General features: G+C 49.2%; 1 protein-coding gene across 3 annotated transcripts in view; it reads left to right on the top strand.

Annotated features, from left to right (window-relative positions):
* Positions 1 to 21840, top strand: part of mia2 (MIA SH3 domain ER export factor 2) — a 145699-nt gene that overhangs the window by 23655 nt on the left and 100204 nt on the right. For all 3 annotated transcript variants that reach the window (XM_072489035.1, XM_072489045.1, XM_072489039.1), the window contains 2 exons: positions 11094 to 11495; positions 11597 to 11700. In XM_072489035.1, coding sequence (XP_072345136.1) covers positions 11094 to 11495; positions 11597 to 11700 — 506 coding nt within the window. The remainder of the gene's footprint in view (positions 1 to 11093; positions 11496 to 11596; positions 11701 to 21840) is intronic.

The following is a 21840-nucleotide window of genomic DNA, read 5'->3' as shown; positions in this document are numbered from 1 at the left end:
AGATAAGGACAAAAGGGTCAATCACTGAGCTGCTGTGAATATGGTTATTAAAAAATGAGTCGAGTGATTCGGCCAGCCTGAACAAAGAAGTGACACTTACAGTCTGCAGTCACAGTGAGGCAAATGTGGGAGCCATCGAGGAGATGGACAATCCCGGTAATGCTCAATGGAACGGTCATCAAGTGCAAGCTTGATATGGGAGTGAGAACCAACCTGATTCCGCTCTCTGTGGATAGTACCTCACATTGATCTGGCAGGAATGATTCTCGAGGACTACAATGGTCATCAGATCGCGACCGTGGGAGAATGCGAGCTGGATATCACTGTCAGAAGCTTGAAACACACATTGGGGTGCAGGCATGTGGAGAGCTCGGGCTAGTCAAGAAGATGTACACCGCAGATTGCATGGCACCCCCCGACACACCTCGGTGGAGACCATTTCCAAGACACATTCAGAGGTATTTCAGTAGTTTGGCACACTACCGTTCACCTACCGCATACAACTGAAGGAGGATGCGAGACCGGTGGTGCATACGCCCAGATGGGTTCCTGCCCCGTTGACGGAGAAACTCAAGGCTGAGCTGCAGCGGATAACAACCCTGGGTGACATTAGGCACATTGAAGAGCTCATGGACTGGGTGAGCTCGATGGCATTAAGAAACGGAACGGGGACCTGAGAATTTGGATGGACCCCAAGGACATCAACGCGAGCATCAAAAGAGAGCACTAACTCATCCCAAAAAGGGAGGAAATTGCATGCGAGCTGGCTGGAGCAACATGCTTCAGCAAGCCAAATGCACAGGACTACTGGCAGCTCAAGCTTGATGAGGCAAGTACAAGACTGTGCACTTTCAATAAGCTCTTTGGCCGGTACTGTTTTCAGCAAATGCCCTTCGGAATCATGTCTGCATCGGGAATATTTCAGCGGGCCATGGAACACATAGTGGAAGGGCTGCCGGGTGTTCATGTGTATGTTGATGACATCATAATCTGGGGATCCATGCATGAGGAGCATGATACATGACTCTTTCAAGTGCTCCAAATGGTCAGCAAAAATGGCCTCAAACTCAATCAGGTGAAATGCCAAGTCGGCGTAGATACCATCACTTTTCTAGGAGATAAGATACCATCGAAGGGGTGCAACCAGAAAATGAGAAGATCAAGGCCATCATTGAGATGCCCACGGATATAAAGGGTGTACTACGAATTCTGGGTATGAACAACTTTGTTGGAAAATTTATTCCCAACCTTGCTTCCAAGACGTCGCAGCTCAGGGAGTCCATTAAGAAGGATGTGGTCTTCCAGTGGTCACTGAAACATGAGCAGTCACCCTAACGACGGCATCCGTCCTGACTTTTTCCGACCCGGCCAAGAAGACCAAAATCTCCACGGATGCATCTTAAGATGGGATCGGAGCAGTCCTGTTGGAACAAAGTGCGAATGGGGATTGGCTGCCGGTAGCATATGCCTCAAGGGCCATGACAGACACAGAGCGCAGGTATGCACAAATTGATAAGGAATGCCGGAGACTTGTCACTGGGCTTGAAAAGTTTCACGATTATGTATATGGGCTTTCCACATTTTTAGTTGAGACGGGCCACAGACCGCTGGTCTTGATAGTCCACAGGGGCTGTTTAGCACAGGGCTAAATCATTGGCTTTGAAAGCAGACCAAGGCAGGCCAGCAGCACGGTTCAATTCCCGTAACAGCCTCCCCGAACAGGCGCTGGAATGTGGCGACTAGGGGCTTTTCACAGTAACTTCATTGAAGCCTACTTGTGACAATAAGCGATTTTCTTTTCATTTCATTTCATTTCAAGAACCTATGTCAGATGTCCCCGCGGATACAACGGCTCATGATGAAGCTTCAGCTGTATGACTTCAACCTGATCTACACACCAGGCAAATTTCTGCCTGTCGCTGACACACTCTCAAGAGCTGCGTCCGTAAATGAAGTCTGTCCAGGGGGGGACGAAGTTCAAGTACATGTCAACATGGCGGCTGCATCACGACCGATATCGGATGAGAAATCGAAGCTCATTAAGGCAGAAACGGCCAAAGATCCGGTGCTTCAACAGGTTACCATGTGTCTAAAAAAAGGTTCCTGCCCCGCCTATTACAATGTTCGCACCAAGCTCAATGGTGTGGATGGTCTGCTTTTAAGGCAGCACAGGATTGTCATCCCCCACTTGCTACGGCCGCTCATGCTAAAAGAAAGTTGCACAAAGGATATTTGGGCATTGACAAATGCAAACGCAGGACCCTGGAGACGGTATACTGCCTGGTATCACCCAGGACATAGCAAGCATGGTGGAACAGTATGATACCTGTCAAAACTTTCGCTGTTTTCCAGCGGAGCCCAAGCAAGTCGAAGACATTGTTGACAGCCCGCGGTACAACGTCGGTATGGACTTCTTCCACTTTCGAGGGAGAGATTACCTGGTTGTCATCGATTACTTTTCAAACTACTCCGAGGTGGCGCAGCTGCCTAATGCAACAACTGACTGTGTGAACCAGACACCCATATAGACATATATAGACAGGGTGAAGGACAAGATGCGGGCACTTGGTATTAGAACGGACATGGGGACAGTCACCTCTCTCCTTAGTTTCACAGTATCTTGGGACAGAATTGTTTGTACATCGAAATGCATAGTTACCATCAAGCATGTCAACAATAAATACTTATAGCAATCATATCTTCGTGTTCTATGTGTACCTTCATGATCAGGGAAGCCATCGAACACAACAGGTACCTGAGGTATGTTACCTCACCCGTCTGGGACATGAACTTTTCCCACTTGAGACGGATGCCTGAATTAGAGAAATGACATAGGACTTCCTCCATGTCTTCCAGATATTCTTTTTTGGTGGCTCCTGCGATTAACACCCCCACCTTAGACAGCTCTTGGATATTTTCCAATATGTGCTGGGTAATGTTCATGTTCCCCGAAAGGTGGACTGACTTGTCGGGCTTGAGGACCGTGGCTCATACCGCATATTGTACCCGCCATATGATGTTAAACGCTCCAATTGCTCAAGTTCAGTCTCCACCTTGGTGAGCAAGGTATAGGGGACCGGTCGTGCCCTGAAATACTTGAGTAGGGCACGGGGTCCACGTAGCTTTTTGCCTTTGCTCCCTTGATTTTACCGAGGCATTCCTGAAATACCGATGACCTTGTTTAAGGTCCTGTAATGATGTATGTATATATATGTATATAAGTAAAGGGTTAATTATTACATCTCAGTGTAATACAAACACCAGAGGGCACCACTAGTTCCCAGTATAAATATAAGAATTCAGGGAATCTTTGGTAGTCAGTTATGTGTTATCAGCAGAGAGAGATAGATCACAGCATAGTTAAGACTAGATAGAAGTAGCACGTGTAGTTCAATAGTTATTGCTTAAACATAGCTTACTTTATTAATAGTTATAGTTCTGTGGAGTGTGCGAACTCAATATAATTTAATCATTATTCAATAAATCAGTTTTGCTTTAAGTTAGAGATTGGTGGTTTCTTTATAATCACACCAGCGGACCATTCTGGACTACAAAGCAGAGTAACGATACATTACCAGAGTAATATAACAGCTCCCGTTTTGAAAATTTGCCAATTTTCACCTGAGGTGTGGCGATCCTCATGTTAAATCACCACCAATCAGCTCTCCCCCTCGAAAGGGGAAAGCAGTCTATGGTCATCTGGGTCTATGGTGACTTTACCTTTTAGTCTTCTGGGCAGAGACTGGTTCCAACAGATCTGTTTGGACTGGTGGCAGGTCCCCCCGCCACGCCGAGGCACAGGGTGGAGAAGCTGACCTCCACTCCAACAGGACCCGCTTTCGGGCGAACAGTGAGGCGAAGGCTAAGACATCTGCCTCAACACCCGCTTCCAACCCCAGCTTATCCGACACCCCGAATATGCCTCTCAACATGTCTAACTGAAAATCCGAACGTTGACTATCAACTTCACTTAATGGTTCACTGACATCAAGATTTGTCTTAATCGACTTCCGGGTGCGGCGATGACCAGCTGAGTCGCACGTTTCGGCAGCTCCCTGTGAAACGGACTTTTGGGCTCTTGATAGGAGCCCCAACGGCAATTTTAACGGCTGAAAACACCGTGCGGTAAACCAGAAGGGTGTTCCCCCTGGACACGGATGGAAAAAGGAGAGGAAAGTGGCCGGATTGCAGCGGATCCTTTGGAACAACGGCAAGGAAGGCAAGCAGAAACCAAGATGGCGTCGGAAGGTGGCAGTTTCATATGGGGCCCTGAACAACAAGAGTTTTTGAAACGCTGCGTGGAGGAGATAAAAAAGGAAATGAAGAAAGAGTTGTTGGCCCCGATACTACAGGCGATTGAAGGGCTGAAAGAGGAACAAAAGACCCAGGAGCAGGAGCTTCGGGTCGTGAAGGCGAAAGCAGCAGAGAATGAAAACGACATACAGGGCCTGGTGGTGAAGTCGGAGATACAGGAGGCACACCAGAAACGATCTGTGGAGAGGTTGGAGGCACTGGAAAATAACGCAAGGAGGAACAACTTGAGGATTCTTGGCCTTCCTGAAGGTGTGGAGGGGGCGGACGTCGGGGCATATGTGAGCACGATGCTGCACTCGTTAATGGGAGTGGAGGCCCCGACGGGTCCGTTGGAGGTGGAGGGAGCATACCGAGTTATGGTGCGAGGACCGAGAGCAGGAGAAGCTCCCAGAGCCATAGTGGTGAGATTTCTCCGTTTTAAGGATAGAGAAATGGTCCTTAGATGGGCGAAGAAAACTCGGTGTAGTAAATGGGAGAACGCGGTGATCCGCGTCTATCAAGATTGGAGTGCGGAGGTGGCGAGAAGGAGGGCGAGCTTTAATCGGGCCAAAGCGGTACTTCACAAAAAAAAGATAAAGTTTGGAATGCTGCAACCGGCAAGACTGTGGGTCACATATCAAGGGAGGCACCACTACTTTGAGACGGCGGATGAAGCGTGGACTTTTATTGTAGAAGAAAAATTGGAATGATTGGACTACGAAAATGAACGTTTGGACAAAGTGGTGGGACGAGTGGGGGGGGGGGCGAAGAGGGATTGTATGATTAATCCTGCGGTATGGTAACTTTTCTTTCTCCCACAGGTGGTGATGGGGGGAGGTGGGGAGGGAGAGATGGGGCGTTGGCCATGGGAGGCGGGGCCGAGGGAGAGGCGCGGGCTTGGTTCCCGCGCTATGATAATTATGGCGGGAATAGAGAAGCAGGAAGGAGGGGGCGCCGCACGGGGCGAGCCGTGATCACGGGGGGAAGCCGAGGTCAGCCAGAGTTTGCTGACTTCTGGGAGCAACATGGGGGGAGTAATTACGCTAGCGGGGGGTCTAGCGGGGGGGGGGGGGGGGAGGGGGGAATTACTGGGTTGCTGCTGCTGGGGAAAGGGGGGAGTGGGTGCGGGAAAGGATGGGCGGGGGGGCACCGTCTGGGAGAAATACAGCCGCGTGGGAACTGGGCGAGAAGCTGGAAAAAGATGATGGCTAACCGGCAAGGGGGGGGGGGTGGGAAGCCCCCCAACTCGGCTGATCACGTGGAACGTGAGGGGGCTTAACGGGCCGATAAAGAGGGCACGAGTACTCGCACACCTTAAGAAACTTAAAGCAGATGTGGTCATGTTACAGGAAACGCACCTGAAACTGATAGATCAGGTTAGGTTGCGCAAAGGATGGGTAGGGCAGGTGTTCCATTCGGGGCTGGATGCGAAAAACAGGGGGGTGGCTATATTAGTGGGGAAGCGGGTAATGTTCGAGGCAAAGACTATAGTGGCGGATAACGGGGGCAGATACGTGATGGTGAGTGGCAAATTACAGGGAGAGATGGTGGTGTTGGTAAACGTGTATGCCCCGAATTGGGACGATGCCAATTTTATGAGGCGAATGCTAGGACGCATCCCAGACCTAGAGACCGGAAAGCTGATAATGGGGGGAGACTTTAACACGGTGTTGGAACCAAGGCTGGATAGGTCGAAGTCCAGGACTGGTAGGAGGCCGGCAGCAGCCAAGGTGCTTAAGGATTTTATGGAGCAGATGGGAGGGGTGGACCCGTGGAGATTCAGTAGACCTAGGAGTAAGGAGTTCTCGTTTTTCTCCTATGTCCATAAAGTCTATTCACGCATAGACTTTTTTGTGTTGGGTAGGGCATTGATCCCGAGGGTGAGGGGAACGGAATATACGGCTATAGCCATTTCGGATCATGCCCCACACTGGGTAGACTTGGAGATAGGGGAGGAAACAAGAGGGCGTCCACCCTGGAGAATGGACATGGGACTAATGGCGGATGAGGGGGTGTGCTTAAGGGTGAGGGGATGCATTGAAAAGTACTTGGAACTCAATGACAATGGGGAGGTTCAGGTGGGAGTGGTCTGGGAGGCGTTGAAGGCGGTGGTTAGGGGGGAGCTGATATCAATAAGGACACATAAAGGGAAGCAGGAGAGTAAGGAACGGGAGCGGTTGTTGCAAGAACTTTTGAGGGTGGACAGACAGTATGCGGAAGCACCGGAGGAGGGACTGTATAGGGAAAGGCAAAGGCTGCATGTGGAATTTGACTTGCTGACCACAGGCACTGCAGAGGCACAATGGAGGAAGGCGCAGGGTGTACAGTATGAATATGGAGAGAAGGCGAGCAGATTGCTGGCACACCAATTGAGGAAAAGGGGAGCAGCGAGGGAAATAGGGGGGGTGAGAGACGAAGATGGAGAGACGGAGCGGGGAGCGGAGAGAGTGAATGAAGTGTTTCAGACATTTTATAAAAAATTGTATGAACCTCAACCCCCGGATGGGAGGGAGAGAATGATGGAGTTTTTGGATCGGCTGGAAATTCCCAAGGTGGAAGAGCAGGAAAGGATGGGATTGGGAGCACAGATCACGGTAGAAGAAGTGGTGAAAGGAATTAGGAACATGCAGACGGGAAAGGCCCCGGGACCGGACGGATTCCCAGTTGAATTTTACAGAAAATATTTGGACTTGCTCGCCCCGCTACTGACGAGGACCTTCAACGAGGCAAAGGAAAGGGGACAACTGCCCCCGACTATGTCAGAAGCAACGATATCGCTTCTCTTAAAGAAGGAAAAGGATCCGCTACAATGCGGGTCCTACAGACCAATCTCCCTCCTCAATGTAGATGCCAAGGTCTTGGCCAAGGTAATGGCAATGAGAATAGAGGAATGTGTCCCGGGGGTGGTTCATGAGGACCAAACTGGGTTTGTGAAGGGGAGACAGCTGAACACGAACATACGGAGGTTGTTAGGGGTAATGATGATGGCCCCACCAGAGGGTGAAACGGAGATAGTAGTGGCGATGGATGCCGAGAAAGCATTTGATAGAGTGGAGTGGGATTATCTGTGGGAGGTGTTGAGGAGATTTGGGTTCGGAGAGGGGTATGTTAGATGGGTGCAGCTGTTGTATAGGGCCCCAGTGGCGAGTGTGGTCACGAATGGACGGGGATCGGCATATTTTCGGCTCCATAGAGGGACAAGGCAGGGATGTCCTCTGTCCCCATTACTGTTTGCACTGGCGATTGAGCCCCTGGCGATAGCGCTGAGAGGTTCCAAGGGATGGAGGGGAATACTTAGGGGAGGAGAAGAACACCGGGTATCTTTATATGCGGATGATCTGCTACTATATGTGGCGGATCCAGCGGAGGGGATGCCAGAAATAATGCGGATACTTGGGGAGTTTGGGGATTTTTCAGGGTATAAATTGAATATGGGAAAGAGTGAGCTGTTTGTGGTGCATCCAGGGGAGCAGAGTAGAGAAATAGAAGACCTACCGTTGAGGAAGGTAACAAGAGACTTTCGTTACCTGGGGATCCAGATAGCTAAGAATTGGGGCACATTGCACAGGCTAAATTTGACGCGGTTGGTGGAACAGATGGAGGAAGATTTCAAGAGATGGGACATGGTAGCATTGTCAATGGCAGGGAGGGTGCAGGCAGTTAAGATGGTGGTCCTCCCGAGATTCCTTTTTGTGTTTCAGTGTCTCCCGGTGGTGATCACGAAGGCTTTTTTCAAAAGGATAGAAAAGAGTATTATGGGTTTTGTTTGGGCCGGGAAGACTCCGAGAGTGAGGAAGGGATTCTTACAGCGTAGTAGGGATAGGGGGGGGCTGGCACTACCGAGCCTAAGTGAGTATTATTGGGCCGCTAATATTTCAATGGTGAGTAAGTGGATGGGAGAGGAGGAAGGAGCGGCGTGGAAGAGATTAGAGAGGGCGTCCTGTAGGGGGACCAGCCTGCAGGCTATGGTGACAGCCCCATTGCCGTTCTCACCAAGGAACTATACCACGAGTCCGGTGGTGGTAGCTACACTGAAGATTTGGGGACAGTGGAGACGACATAGGGGAAAGACCGGAGCACTGGGGGGGTCCCCGATAAGAAACAACCATAGGTTTGCCCCGGGGGGAATGGATGGGGGATATGGAATGTGGCAAAGAGCAGGTATAACGCAATTGAAAGATCTATTTGTGGATGGGAAGTTTGCGAGTCTGGGAGCGCTGACCGAGAAATATGGGTTGCCCCAAGGGAATGCATTCAGGTACATGCAATTGAGGGCTTTTGCGAGGCAGCAGGTGAGGGAATTCCCGCAGCTCCCGACACAAGAGGTGCAGGACAGAGTCATCTCAAAGAAATGGGTGGGGGACGGTAAGGTGTCGGATATATATAGGGAAATGAGAGACGAAGGGGAGACTATGATGGACGAACTAAAAGGGAAATGGGAAGAAGAGCTAGGGGAGGAGATTGAGGAGGGGATGTGGGCAGATGCCCTAAACAGGGTAAACCCGTCGTCCTCGTGCGCCAGGCTAAGCCTGATTCAGTTTAAGGTATTACACAGGGCACATATGACTGGAACACGGCTCAGTAAATTTTTTGGGGTGGAGGATAGGTGTGCGAGGTGCTCGAGAAGCCCAGCGAATCATACCCATATGTTTTGGTCATGCCCGGCACTACAGGGGTTTTGGATGGGGGTGACAAAGGTGCTTTCAAAAGTAGTAGGAGTCCGGGTCGAACCAAGCTGGGGGTTGGCTATATTTGGGGTTGCACAAGAGCCGGGAGTGCAGGAGGCGAAAGAGGCCGATGTTTTGGCCTTTGCGTCCCTAGTAGCCCGGCGCAGAATATTGCTAATGTGGAAAGAAGCCAAGCCCCCGGGGGTGGAGACCTGGATAAATGATATGGCGGGGTTCATAAAGTTAGAGCGGATTAAGTTCGTCCTAAGGGGGTCGGCTCAAGGGTTTACTAGGCGGTGGCAACCGTTCGTCGAATATCTTGCGGAAAAATAGATAGGGGAGAACAAAGAAGGCAGCAGCAGCGGCCCAGGACTTGGGGGGGGGGGGGGGGGGGGGGGTGTGGCCTGAGACAAGGCAGTTGCCAATTAGGGCTAGTTTTTTTTTTTTGTTATTTAATATTTATTTATTTGTTGTTGTTTTTGTTTAAATTTAAAAAAGGTCATTATTATCTGTATTGTTACAATGTTGTGTAAAGGATGCACAATGTACTGTGTTGGTTGACCAAAAATTTTCAATAAAATATTGTTTAAAAAAAAAAGATTTGTCTTAATCAAAGACTCTGGCTCACTTTGCTGTACTGGTGGATTCTGTGCTATTGGCAAACTTTCAGCTTCATTGTGACTTTCACTTTGTGCTGTGGGAGGAATTTAGATGATCGATTTCTCTTGCTCTCGTTTTGTCAGATTTCTACTTTTAAACAAATGATCTATGCAAAGCTGGCAGAGGACTCTCTCCGATATTCACTTGATATGTGACTGCATTCAGTCTCTTGACAACTGCAAACATGTTTGTGGTGATATGCCTATAAGCAATATCATAGATGGATGGTGTGCGACCTCCAACCAGCAGGTGGTGGTGGAGACACACCATGCGGTCTCAAGACCGTGACCATGTGACCATGAAAAAAATCGTTTATTGTCACAAGTAGGCTTCAATTAAGTTACTGTGAAAAGCCCCTAGTCGCCACATTCCGGCACCTGTTGGGGGAGGCTGTTACGGGAATTGAACCGTGCTGCTGGCCTGCTTTCCAAGCCAGCAATTTAGCTGTGTGCTAAACCAGCCCCTCAATAAGGGGAGACACATCTGGCCATCACAAGAAAGTTGTAGGAGATGATAGTAAGACATACAGGTGAAGTCATGCTAGGTGTAGTTCCAGAGGAGTACAAAGAAACTCCATGATAACTTGCTCTGTAACATAAGAGATTGTTATCTTACCGTCTGATTCAATAAAGATCCTGATTTGGACAAATCTAGTTGTTTGGTGGATTCCTTTGCAAGGTATAGACCAAACACAATGTGTAATTCTCTTTCGGGATCCTCTGATCCGCCGGCAGCGCACCCACCAGCAAACTCCATTGGCTGGCTGTGAGAACAGAGAATCCCGCTGCCGAGAGGGAGTGGGGGGGGGGATGCCGCGCAGGAAAACACAGCTGGCGGACCAGAGAATCCCAACCATTATCTCCTTTTCGTGTTGGTAGTTTTTTTTAACCATGTCCTTCGACCAGCACTGAATTCTCAGGTGATACATAACTTGGAGACTCCAAAGAAAAGAAAACTCAGTATGGTGGATCGTCAGACTTTGGAAGAAAATAGAAATGTTTTATTAGCATTAGCATTAAGTCTTCATGAATTAACTTAACAGTAGATTTTTAAAGATAGAAGCCTTCTTGCTTCCTACAATAATAGATGACCTACAATTGTTTTTCCAAATTGATGTTACACTGCATCTACCACAACAATGTATGTTCTTTGTTGTTCACCTCAAAATTTCTAATCCCAAAACAATATTTATCTCTAATTCATCACATCACTATCAGAATCTCTGCTAATTGTCTGAGTGGAGTTTGTACATTTTCCCTCATCCCCACAACCTAAGATGTGCAGGGTAGGTGGATTGGCCATGCTGAATTGCCCCTTAGTTGGAATTTTTCTTTTTTTAAAAAATCTCTGCTAATTTTTTGCTATCAATTTTCAGGCCATCAAAATCAAGGTGAGCATCAAAGAGCATTTTCATCATGTCACAGCAGAAGCAGATAATTGGAGACAACAAAAACTTTATTCTTTATTTTGCAGGTGCTTTCATTTCAGGAGACACTTTAGAGGCTGGTCTTTCATACAGTGAACAAAGTTCAGAAATTCTTGGTAAGAGTGGTCAAATGAGCAAAGTTGTGCAAGAGCAGAAGGAGAACAATGACATTATTTCAGAAGTACCGGAGAAACAAATACTGGAAATGTCTACCTTAAACCTGTCAGATAAAATACCTGATTCGGAGAAAGTACGTACCAAAGTTGTGATGGGAAGTAAATTAGGAAATCGATTACAGAATGATCCATATGATATAAAGAAAGAGAAAACTGGTTACCAGGAGATAGAAGACAAGCTGATATCCTCAGCATTAAATAAAGATTTTGATGAGGTTAAAAAATCGTCAGTAATTGTTGATTCAAGAGTTGAAGTTGCAGCTGAAAATCACGGTAAGGACAAAGGATGAAACTTGTTGGTATGCACGGTTTTCAGTCTGAAGAAAGACAAGTTTGAATTATTTCATTTTATTATTTAATTTTATTCTTAACAGAATGTGAGCTGAGTGTTAAGCAAATAGTTGCCCACAAAGTAGAAAAAAGCTTTGACCTTGATTTTCAGACTAGCCAAATACTAATTGGCCATTTCATCAAAAACGTAAGTAACATTTTATATTGCAAAGTGGAAAAAGTTGCCGATACAATTTTAATGCTTCTGTTGCACAATGTTTTAGTCACATGAACATATTTTAATTTCCTGAATATTAACTTATAGCACTTAGAAATCTTGATTCTTTCTGGTTTTCTCTTGGCACAATTCAGCGACCCCGTTGAGCCCCGCGAGGATCTGGGCGCAATGGATACACCGCACGCGAGCCCCAAATTGGGATCCATACTAGGCCGATCACATGTCACCCGAATCAATCCGTCCAGCACGATCTGGATCTCGCCCACGCTGATCTGAATATTTCTCATTTAAATACCTGGATGCCAATTCATCCGGGACTCACCAGCTCCGCCTTGGAGGCCTTGCCAGGGCACTGTCTAGTACTGGTCCACACAAATGTTGATCAGTCGTCACGACATCTGGGGGGGGGGGGGAGTCACCATTAAAGACCCCTGGGTGGTCGGGGACAGGGCAGGATGGCACCCCTGGCACCTAGATTCATAGAATTTACAGTGCAGAAGAAGACTATTCGGCCCATCAAGTCTGAACCAGCTCTTGGAAAGAGCACCCTACTTAATCCTACACCTCCACCCTATCCCCGTAACCCAGTAACTCCACCTAACCTTTTGGACATTAAGGGGCAATTTAGCTTGGCTGATCCACCTAACCTGCACATTTTTGGACTGTGGGAGAAAACCGGAGCACCCGGAGGAAACTCACGCAGACACGGGGAGAAAGTGCAAACTCCATACAGACAGTCACCCGAGGCCGGAATTGAACCCGGGATACTGGAGCTGTGAGGCAGCAGTGCTAACCACTGTGCCACCCATGCGCTCCCAGCCAGATACTCTGGCATTGCCACCCTGGTAGCACTGCTAGGGTGCCAGGAGCACTGCCAGGTTGGAAGTACCAAGGTGCCAGGTTGGCACTGAAAGGAATCGGGCCCAGGCGGCCTTGCCAGGTTGGGGGAGGGGGGGGGAGATGGGTGGGGGGGGGGGGGGAGGTGAGGGGCACCCATGGGGCCTCCCCAAGGTTGGGGGGTGAGGAAAGGGTAAAAAACACGAGGAGGGAGGTTGAGATCAGGGCCACCGGATAAAATGGCTTCCTGAAACTCGCCATCAGAAAATCTTAGAGGTGCGGCCTCGGCGGAGAGAATCTCCCAGAGGCCAAAAAAACAGTAAAGTGCCGTTGGTTAGCAGGATGTTTCTCAGTGCTGGATTGGCCCTCTATGCACACCTCCTTCCTATTCTGAATATCCTGGAGTTCCATGGGTGCTCGAGACTCAGTAACTCTTTCAAGTGTTCATTTATCACATTTGAGCCTTGACACTTGTCAACAGAATCACTCAAATCTAATCTGTCCTCATGACATCTAAACATGCACACAGTTCATGGCCCTTGTGATGGCATATATTCAACTGAACACTGAGCAGTTATTCCAACCCCCATGTGTCATTCCATTGCCAAGACTGCTATTCCCACTTCCAAAATATTAGCATTCCCTGTCCCAGCAACAGCATATCTGCTGCTGGAACCCTCATCTATTTGTGTCTTTATTACCTCTAAAATTGACCTTTAAAAAAAATAAATTTAGAGTACCCAATTCATTTTTTCCAATTAAGAGGCAATTTAGCGTGGCCAATCCACCTACCCTGCACATCTTTGTGTTGTGGGGGCGAAACCCACGCAAACACGGGGAGAATGTGCAAACTCCACACGGACAGTGACCCAGAGCCGGGATCGAACCTGAGACTTTGGCGCCGTGGGGCAGCAGGGCTAACCCACTGCGCCACCGTGCTGCCCTTAAAATTTACCATTTTGATGATCTTTTGATTGGTCGCCTACCATTTATTAGCCCCCAGTCCAGCAATTTTTATTTTAGTCTCCTTAAGCCAAGAACCACCTGGAGATATTGGCACTCCTTCAGTCCTAGTCTCTTGCACATCCCCAATGTTTATCACTCCACATTAGGTAGCCATGCTTTCAAATGCCTAGGCACTTGAAAGGAATTTTCACCCCGAACTCTTAGGCAAGCATTTATTGACCATCCCTAATTGCCCTGAGGTAGGCCATTTCAGAGGGAATTTAAGAGTCAACCACATTGCTGTGTGTCTGCAGCCACATGTAGGCCAGACTGTGAAATGACGGCAGATTTCCTTCCTTACAGGACTACGTGGTAGGACGTTGAAAGCAGAGATTTGGATGACATCAAATTACGGAGGGTAGAATGTGTAGGGCCATCCAGGAGTGAGCTGGAATAGTAACAAAGGTGTATTTGAATGGTTCAGCAGCAGATGAGTTGAGGCTGGGAGCAGTTGGGCGGCGTTAAGGTTGAAATAGGCAGTCTTAATGATAGTTTGGATATATGGTTGGAAGATCAATATATCCCGTTTTTCTCTCAGTACCCCTCAGATTCTCCTCTGCTCTCCTCATTTAGCCATGTCATCTCTCACTTAACCCCTTTCAGGCACTTTGCCCATCCCATCCCTACCCGAACCTTGCACCATTTATTTCAGCTTGCGTACACATGCCTGCTCATGGTATTCTGCGAAGAGTCCATTCAGTCATCTGTCGCTGCATCTTTATAGGAAACATTATTGTTTAGCATTGTTGGAGCTGCACTCATCCAGATAAGTAGAGTATTCCATTATATTCCTGACATGTTCCTTGTAAATGGTGGACAGGCTTTGAGGAGTCAGGTGAGATAACTTCCTCTGCCCTGCTCCTGTAACCATAGTATTTATTTGGCTGGTCCAGTTCAGTTTCTGGTCAATGGTAACCCCAAGAATATTGATAGTGTGGGATTCAGCAATAGTGGTACAATTGAATGTCAAGGGAAGATGATTAGATTTTCTCTTGTTAGAGATGGCCATTGCCTGCAAGTTATGTGGCACAACTGTGACTTGCCGTGTATCAGTCCAAGCCAGAATGTTGTCCAGATCTTGCTGCCTTTGGGCACGGCTACAGAATCTGAGTTCTGAATGGTATTGAACATTGTGAAATCCTCACCAAACATCCCCACTTCTGATCTTATGAGGTCATTGATGAAGCAGCTGAAGATTGTTGAGTCTAGAACATTAGCCTGAGGAACTCCTGTTGATGTCCTGTAACTGAGATGATTGACCTCCAACAACTATAGCCATCTTCATTTCTGCTAGGTATGCCTTCAACACGTGGTGAATTTTCCCCTTGATTCCCATTGACTTCAGTTTTGGCAGGCTCCCTGATGCCACATTCAATTAAATGCTGCCTTGATGTCAAGGGCAGATACTCTCACCTCACCTTCTGAGTTCAGCTCTTTTGTCCAAGTTCAGATCAAAGCTGTGATGAAAATTGAAGGCCCTTGTATTTTTAATGTTACATGTCTTTGGGATCAATCTTCCTTTAATAATTCTACAAAATCAGCTGAAGCAGTGACCGGATCAGTGGTACTAACTGGCCCAAACATCCTCTTGTTAACTCTTAATAACTTACTCTCCTTCAACGTATCCCTTTGATACCTCTCCCGACTCGGTTTGTCTTGACTCGTCACTTCTCTCCCTGAACCCTCCTGTTCGCTGCTCTCCCACTCGCCATCTCCCTCAGTTTCCCTCCCGCTTGCCGCCTCTCCCAATCACTGCCTCTACTGCTCACCTCACTCACCATTTCCCTCCCTGAACGCTCGCTATAAGGTCAACTTTAAAATCCACCTTTTTGATTAAGTTTTGGTCCCTCCTCTTAATATATCCTTTTACTCAACATCCATTTTAAAAATTGATAGCTCTGTGAAGAGCTTTGGGATGTTTTTCTATCGCAAAGTGCTGTATAAATATAGGCTCTTCTATTCTGTTATAAAAACTTGGCAGTATTGTATCCTTAGCAAGAAGGTCATGGGTTCAAGCTTCACTCCAGAGATTTGAGTAAATAGTCTTGGATGGTACAAGATATTCTGGTAATTTATCCCATTGTTATTTCTGTGCACACGGACTGTTGAGTTTCCCTATATTGCAACATTATTTCACTGGCTGTAAAACACTTGGACTTCCTGAGGTTGTGAAAGGTGATACCTAGTTCACAGCAAGTGCTATCTATCGTTCCCATTGTTGATAACAGATTTAAAAAGGGATAAAATATGATTTACTAATAATCTCATCATAACAAATATACAAATAGCACAAACATACTTCCAAAAGAAAGACTTGCAATTATATGGTGCTTTTCAAGATCACTGGATGTTCAAAGTGCTTGACAGCCACTAAAACCATTTTGAAGTGCAACCACCGTTGTAATGTAGACAATGCAGCCACCATTGTAGGCAATGCAGCCGATTTTCTCACAGCAAGTTTCGATAAACAGGAACATGATAATAACCAGATAATCAATAACATATTTGCCAGGACGCTGGATTAACCTTCCTGCTCTTACCCAAAGTAACACCATAGGAACTTTAATGCTGACCTGAAAAACCAGATGAGGTCTCAATTTAAAGTCTCATCTGCACTTCCGACAGTGCAGTGTAAAGTACTGCAGTGCAGAGTCATCCTAGATTTTTGTGCTCGAGTCCTGAAGTGGGACTTGAACACACAAACATCTGATTCAGGGCAAGTGTGCTACCAAGTGACCACGGATAAAAAAGCTCAGGTTTTCATGAATTTTTTTTTTAAAAATTGCACTGCTAAAATGAACATTCTGTGGCAGGTTGAAGACCAGTCAAATTAATCCATGACATCTGTGAGAGGAATGTCAGGACCAGCAGGTGTCAAAGAGGGAGGTAGTTGTGCCCCCTGGCCCTGAACTTCTATCAGTCCCTCCCTAGCCCCTGGCCATGACACAGCTCAGTTTCTCCTTCTCAATCTCTCCCTCCCATTCTCAATTCCTCCCCGCCATGCCGAAACCCCCTCAGTCCCACCCTCCCTCTCCAAAACCCCCTCAGTCCCACCCAGCCTCAGAAACCCCCTCAGTCCCACCCTCCCTCTCCAAAACCCTCAGTCCCACCCTCCCTCTCCAAAACCCTCTCAGTCTCTCCCTCCTACTGACACCTCTATCCTCAATCTCTCCATCACCAGACTTCCTCAGTCTCTCCCTACCTCTGATCTCCCCTCAGTCTCTCCCCTAAGGTGCCACCTCATCCCCGACATCCTGCTCCATTCCCTCAACACCCCACTACCCCCCCCCCTTCCTGACAACAGCATAGCCCTCTTACAACCCCATATCACCTGACAAATACCACACCCCCTTACATCACTGCCCACCTCCCCTTATGTTCCATCGTTCACACGGATCTGATCCCCCCCCCCGACCCCCTATCTCTAGCGACACCGCCGCCTCTGGAAACACCGTACCACCTCAATACCCACCCCTCTGACAACCTCCACTCCCTGACAGGTGGTCTGTGTCCGTGCAGGTTAGGATGGGTTACTAGGCGAAAGTGAGCCTAGCGAGGGTGCTCTTTCGGACTCGATGGATTCTATGGAGAAACACCCCCACGTCCCTGGCATGCAGACCACCCCTTGGCACTCACTTAATCCTGACGCCCTGCATCCCCCGTCCCGCCCCCACTCCCACACAGCATCACCCCGCCTCCCGACACACACCAAGCTTTTTCTCCCAATCTCCCCTCCCTGAGACCCCCCCAATCTCCCCTCCCTGAGACCCCCCCAATCTCCCCTCCCTGAGACCCCCCCCAATCTCCCCTCCCTGAGACCCCCCCCACAATCTCCCCTCCCTGAGACCCCCCCCCAATCTCCCCTCCCTGAGACCCCCCCAATCTCCCCTCCCTGAGACCCCCCCAATCTCCTCTCCCTGAGACCCCCCCAATCTTCCCTCCCTGAGACCCCCCCCAATCTCCCCTCCCTGAGACCCCCCCCCCAATCTCCCCTCCCTGAGACCCCCCCCCAATCTCCCCTCCCTGAGACCCCCCCAATCTCCCTCCCTGAGACCCCCCCCAATCTCCCCTCCGTGAGACGCCCCCAATCTCCCCTTCCTGAGACCCCCCCAATCTCCCCTCCCTGAGACCCCCCCAATCTCCCCTCCCTGAGACCCCCCCCAATCTCCCCTCCCTGAGACCCCCCCCCAATCTCCCCTCCCTGAGACCCCAATCTCCCCTCCCTGAGACCCCCCCTCCCTGAGACACCCCCAATCTCCCCTCCCTGAGACCCCCCCCCCAATCTCCCCTCCCTGAGACCCCCCCCCCCAATCTCCCCTCCCTGAGACCCCCCCCCCAATCTCCCCTCCCTGAGACCCCCCCCAATCTCCCCTCCCTGAGACCTCCCCCAATCTCCCCTCCCTGAGACCCCCCCCCAATCTCTCATTCGGCCGCTCATCGCCTTCCTCCCGCCGTGCGTGTAACCGGAAGCTGATTCCGTGAACTTTGCCCCATCGCCCGGAGATAGAAAGAGCAGATTCTGTAGTTTCAGGATGGCGCCCGGCCCTGAAAACCGCGGAGCGGATTGACGGAGAGGAACAGAGCGGGACAGTGAGCAACATACTCACCACCCCCCCGGTACAGTCAGTGCGTTCCCGGGAATTACAGCAATATCCCCGGTACAGTCAGTGCGTTCCCGGGAATTACAGCAATATCCCCGGTACAGTCAGTGCGTTCCCGGGAATTACAGCAATATCCCCGGTACAGTCAGTGCGTTCCCGGGAATTACAGCAATATCCCCGGTACAGTCAGTGCGTTCCCGGGAATTACAGCAATATCCCCGGTACAGTCAGTGCGTTCCCGGGAATTACAGCAATATCCCCGGTACAGTCAGTGCGTTCCCGGGAATTACAGCAATATCCCCGGTACAGTCAGTGCGTTCCCGGGAATTACAGCAATATCCCCGGTACAGTCAGTGCGTTCCCGGGAATTACAGCAATATCCCCGGTACAGTCAGTGCGTTCCCGGGAATTACAGCAATATCCCCGGTACAGTCAGTGCGTTCCTGGGAATTACAGCAATATCCCCGGTACAGTCAGTGCGTTCCCGGGAATTACAGCAATATCCCCGGTACAGTCAGTGCGTTCCTGGGAATTACAGCAATATCCCCGGTACAGTCAGTGCGTTCCCGGGAATTACAGCAATATCCCCGGTACAGTCAGTGCGTTCCTGGGAATTACAGCAATATCCCCGGTACAGTCAGTGCGTTCCTGGGAATTACAGCAATATCCCCGGTACAGTCAGTGCGTTCCCGGGAATTACAGCAATATCCCCGGTACAGTCAGTGCGTTCCTGGGAATTACAGCAATATCCCCGGTACAGTCAGTGCGTTCCCGGGAATTACAGCAATATCCCGGGTACAGTCAGTGCGTTCCCGGGAATTACAGCAATATCCCCGGTACAGTCAGTGCGTTCCCGGGAATTACAGCAATATCCCCGGTACAGTCAGTGCGTTCCCGGGAATTACAGCAATATCCCCGGTACAGTCAGTGCGTTCCCGGGAATTACAGCAATATCCCCGGTACAGTCAGTGCGTTCCCGGGAATTACAGCAATATCCCCGGTACAGTCAGTGCGTTCCCGGGAATTACAGCAATATCCCCGGTACAGTCAGTGCGTTCCCGGGAATTACAGCAATATCCCCGGTACAGTCAGTGCGTTCCCGGGAATTACAGCAATATCCCCGGTACTGTCAGTGCGTTCCCGGGAATTACAGCAATATCCCCGGTACTGTCAGTGCGTTCCCGGGAATTACAGCAATATCCCCGGTACAGTCAGTGCGTTCCCGGGAATTACAGCAATATCCCCGGTAGTCAGTGCGTTCCCGGGAATTACAGCAATGTCCCCGGTACTGTCAGTGCGTTCCCGGGAATTACAGCAATATCCCCGGTACTGTCAGTGCGTTCCTGGGAATTACAGCAATATCCCCGGTACTGTCAGTGCGTTCCCGGGAATTACAGCAATATCCCCGGTACAGTCAGTGCGTTCCCGGGAATTACAGCAATATCCCCGGTACAGTCAGTGCGTTCCCGGGAATTACAGCAATATCCCCGGTACAGTCAGTGCGTTCCTGGGAATTACTGTAATATTCCCAGTACAGTCAGTGCGTTCCCGGGAAGCACTGAAATATCCCCAGTACAGTCAGTGCGTTCCCGGGAATTACAGTAATATCCCCGTTACAGTCAGTGCATTCCCGGGAATCACAGTAATATCCCCAGTACAGTCAGTGCGTTCCTGGGAATTACAGTAATATCCCCGGTACAGTCAGTGCGTTCCCGGGAATTACAGTAATATCCCCAGCACAGTCAGTGCGTTCCTGGGAATTACAGTAATATCCCCGGTACAGTCAGTGCGTTCCCGGGAATCACTGTAATATCCCCGGTACAGTCAGTGCGTTCCCGGCAAATACAGTAATATCCCCGGTACAGTCAGTGCGTTCCTGGGAATCACAGTAATATCCCCAGTACAGTCAGAGCGTTCCTGGGAATTACAGTAATATCCCCGGTACAGTCAGTGCGTTCCCGGGAATTACAGTAATATCCCCAGGACAGTCAGTGTGTTCCTGGGAATTACAGTAATATCCCCGGTACAGTCAGTGCGTTCCCGGGAATCACTGTAATATCCCCGGTACAGTCAGTGCGTTCCTGGGAATTACAGCAATATCCCCAGTACAGTCAGCGCGTTCCCGGGAATCACAGTAATATCCCCGGTACAATCAGTGCATTCCCGGGAATTACAGTAATATCCCCAGTACAGTCAGTGCATTCCCGGGAATCACAGTAATATTCCCGGTACAGTCAGTGCGTTCCCGGGAATCACAGTAATAACCCCGGTACAGTCAGCGCGTTCCCGGGAATTACAGCAATATCCCCGGTACAGTCAGTGCATTCCCGGGAATTACAGTAATATCCCCAGTACAGTCAGTGCATTCCCGGGAATCACAGTAATATCCCCGGTACAGTCAGTGCGTTCCCGGGAATCACAGTAATAACCCCAGTACAGTCAGCGCGTTCCCGGGAATCACAGTAATATCCCCAGTACAGTCAGTGCGTTCCTGGGAATTACAGCAATATCCCCAGTACAGTCAGTGCGTTCCTGGGAATTACAGTAATATCCCCGGTACAGTCAGTGCGTTCCCGGGAATTACAGTAATATCCCCAGTACAGTCGGTGCGTTCCTGGGAATTACAGTAATATCCCCGGTACAGTCAATGCATTCCCGGGAATCACAGTACTAACCCCGGTACAGTCAGTGCGTTTCCGGGAATTACAGTAATATCCCTGGTACAGTCAGTGCGTTCTTGGGAATTACAGTAATATCCCCAGTACAGTCAGTGCGTTCCTGGGAATTACTGTAATATTCCCAGTACAGTCAGTGCGTTCCCGGGAAGCACTGAAATATCCCCAGTACAGTCAGTGCGTTCCCGGGAATTACAGTAATATCCCCGTTACAGTCAGTGCATTCCCGGGAATCACAGTAATATCCCCAGTACAGTCAGTGCGTTCCTGGGAATTACAGTAATATCCCCGGTACAGTCAGTGCGTTCCCGGGAATTACAGTAATATCCCCAGCACAGTCAGTGCGTTCCTGGGAATTACAGTAATATCCCCGGTACAGTCAGTGCGTTCCCGGGAATCACTGTAATATCCCCGGTACAGTCAGTGCGTTCCCGGCAAATACAGTAATATCCCCGGTACAGTCAGTGCGTTCCTGGGAATCACAGTAATATCCCCAGTACAGTCAGAGCGTTCCTGGGAATTACAGTAATATCCCCGGTACAGTCAGTGCGTTCCCGGGAATTACAGTAATATCCCCAGGACAGTCAGTGCGTTCCTGGGAATTACAGTAATATCCCCGGTACAGTCAGTGCGTTCCCGGGAATCACTGTAATATCCCCGGTACAGTCAGTGCGTTCCTGGGAATTACAGCAATATCCCCAGTACAGTCAGTGCGTTCCCGGGAATCACAGTAATATCCCGGGTACAGTCAGTGCATTCCCAGGAATCAGAGTAATATCCCCAGTACATTCGGTGCATTCCCGGGACTCACTGTAATATCCCCGGTACAGTCAGTGCGTTCCCGGGAAATATAGTAATATCCCCGGTACAGTCAGTGTATTCCTGGGAATCACAGTAAAAGCCCCGGTGCAGTCAGTGCGTTCCCAGAAATTATAGTAATATCCCCGGTACAGTCAGTGTATTCCTGGGAATTACAGCAATATCCCCGGTAC

The sequence above is a fragment of the Scyliorhinus torazame genome, chromosome 2 (assembly GCF_047496885.1).
Source record: "Scyliorhinus torazame isolate Kashiwa2021f chromosome 2, sScyTor2.1, whole genome shotgun sequence".
Classification (NCBI taxonomy): domain Eukaryota; kingdom Metazoa; phylum Chordata; class Chondrichthyes; order Carcharhiniformes; family Scyliorhinidae; genus Scyliorhinus; species Scyliorhinus torazame.
The sequence above is the reverse complement of the archived record's forward strand: the minus strand, read 5'-3'. Positions and strand labels throughout refer to the sequence as shown.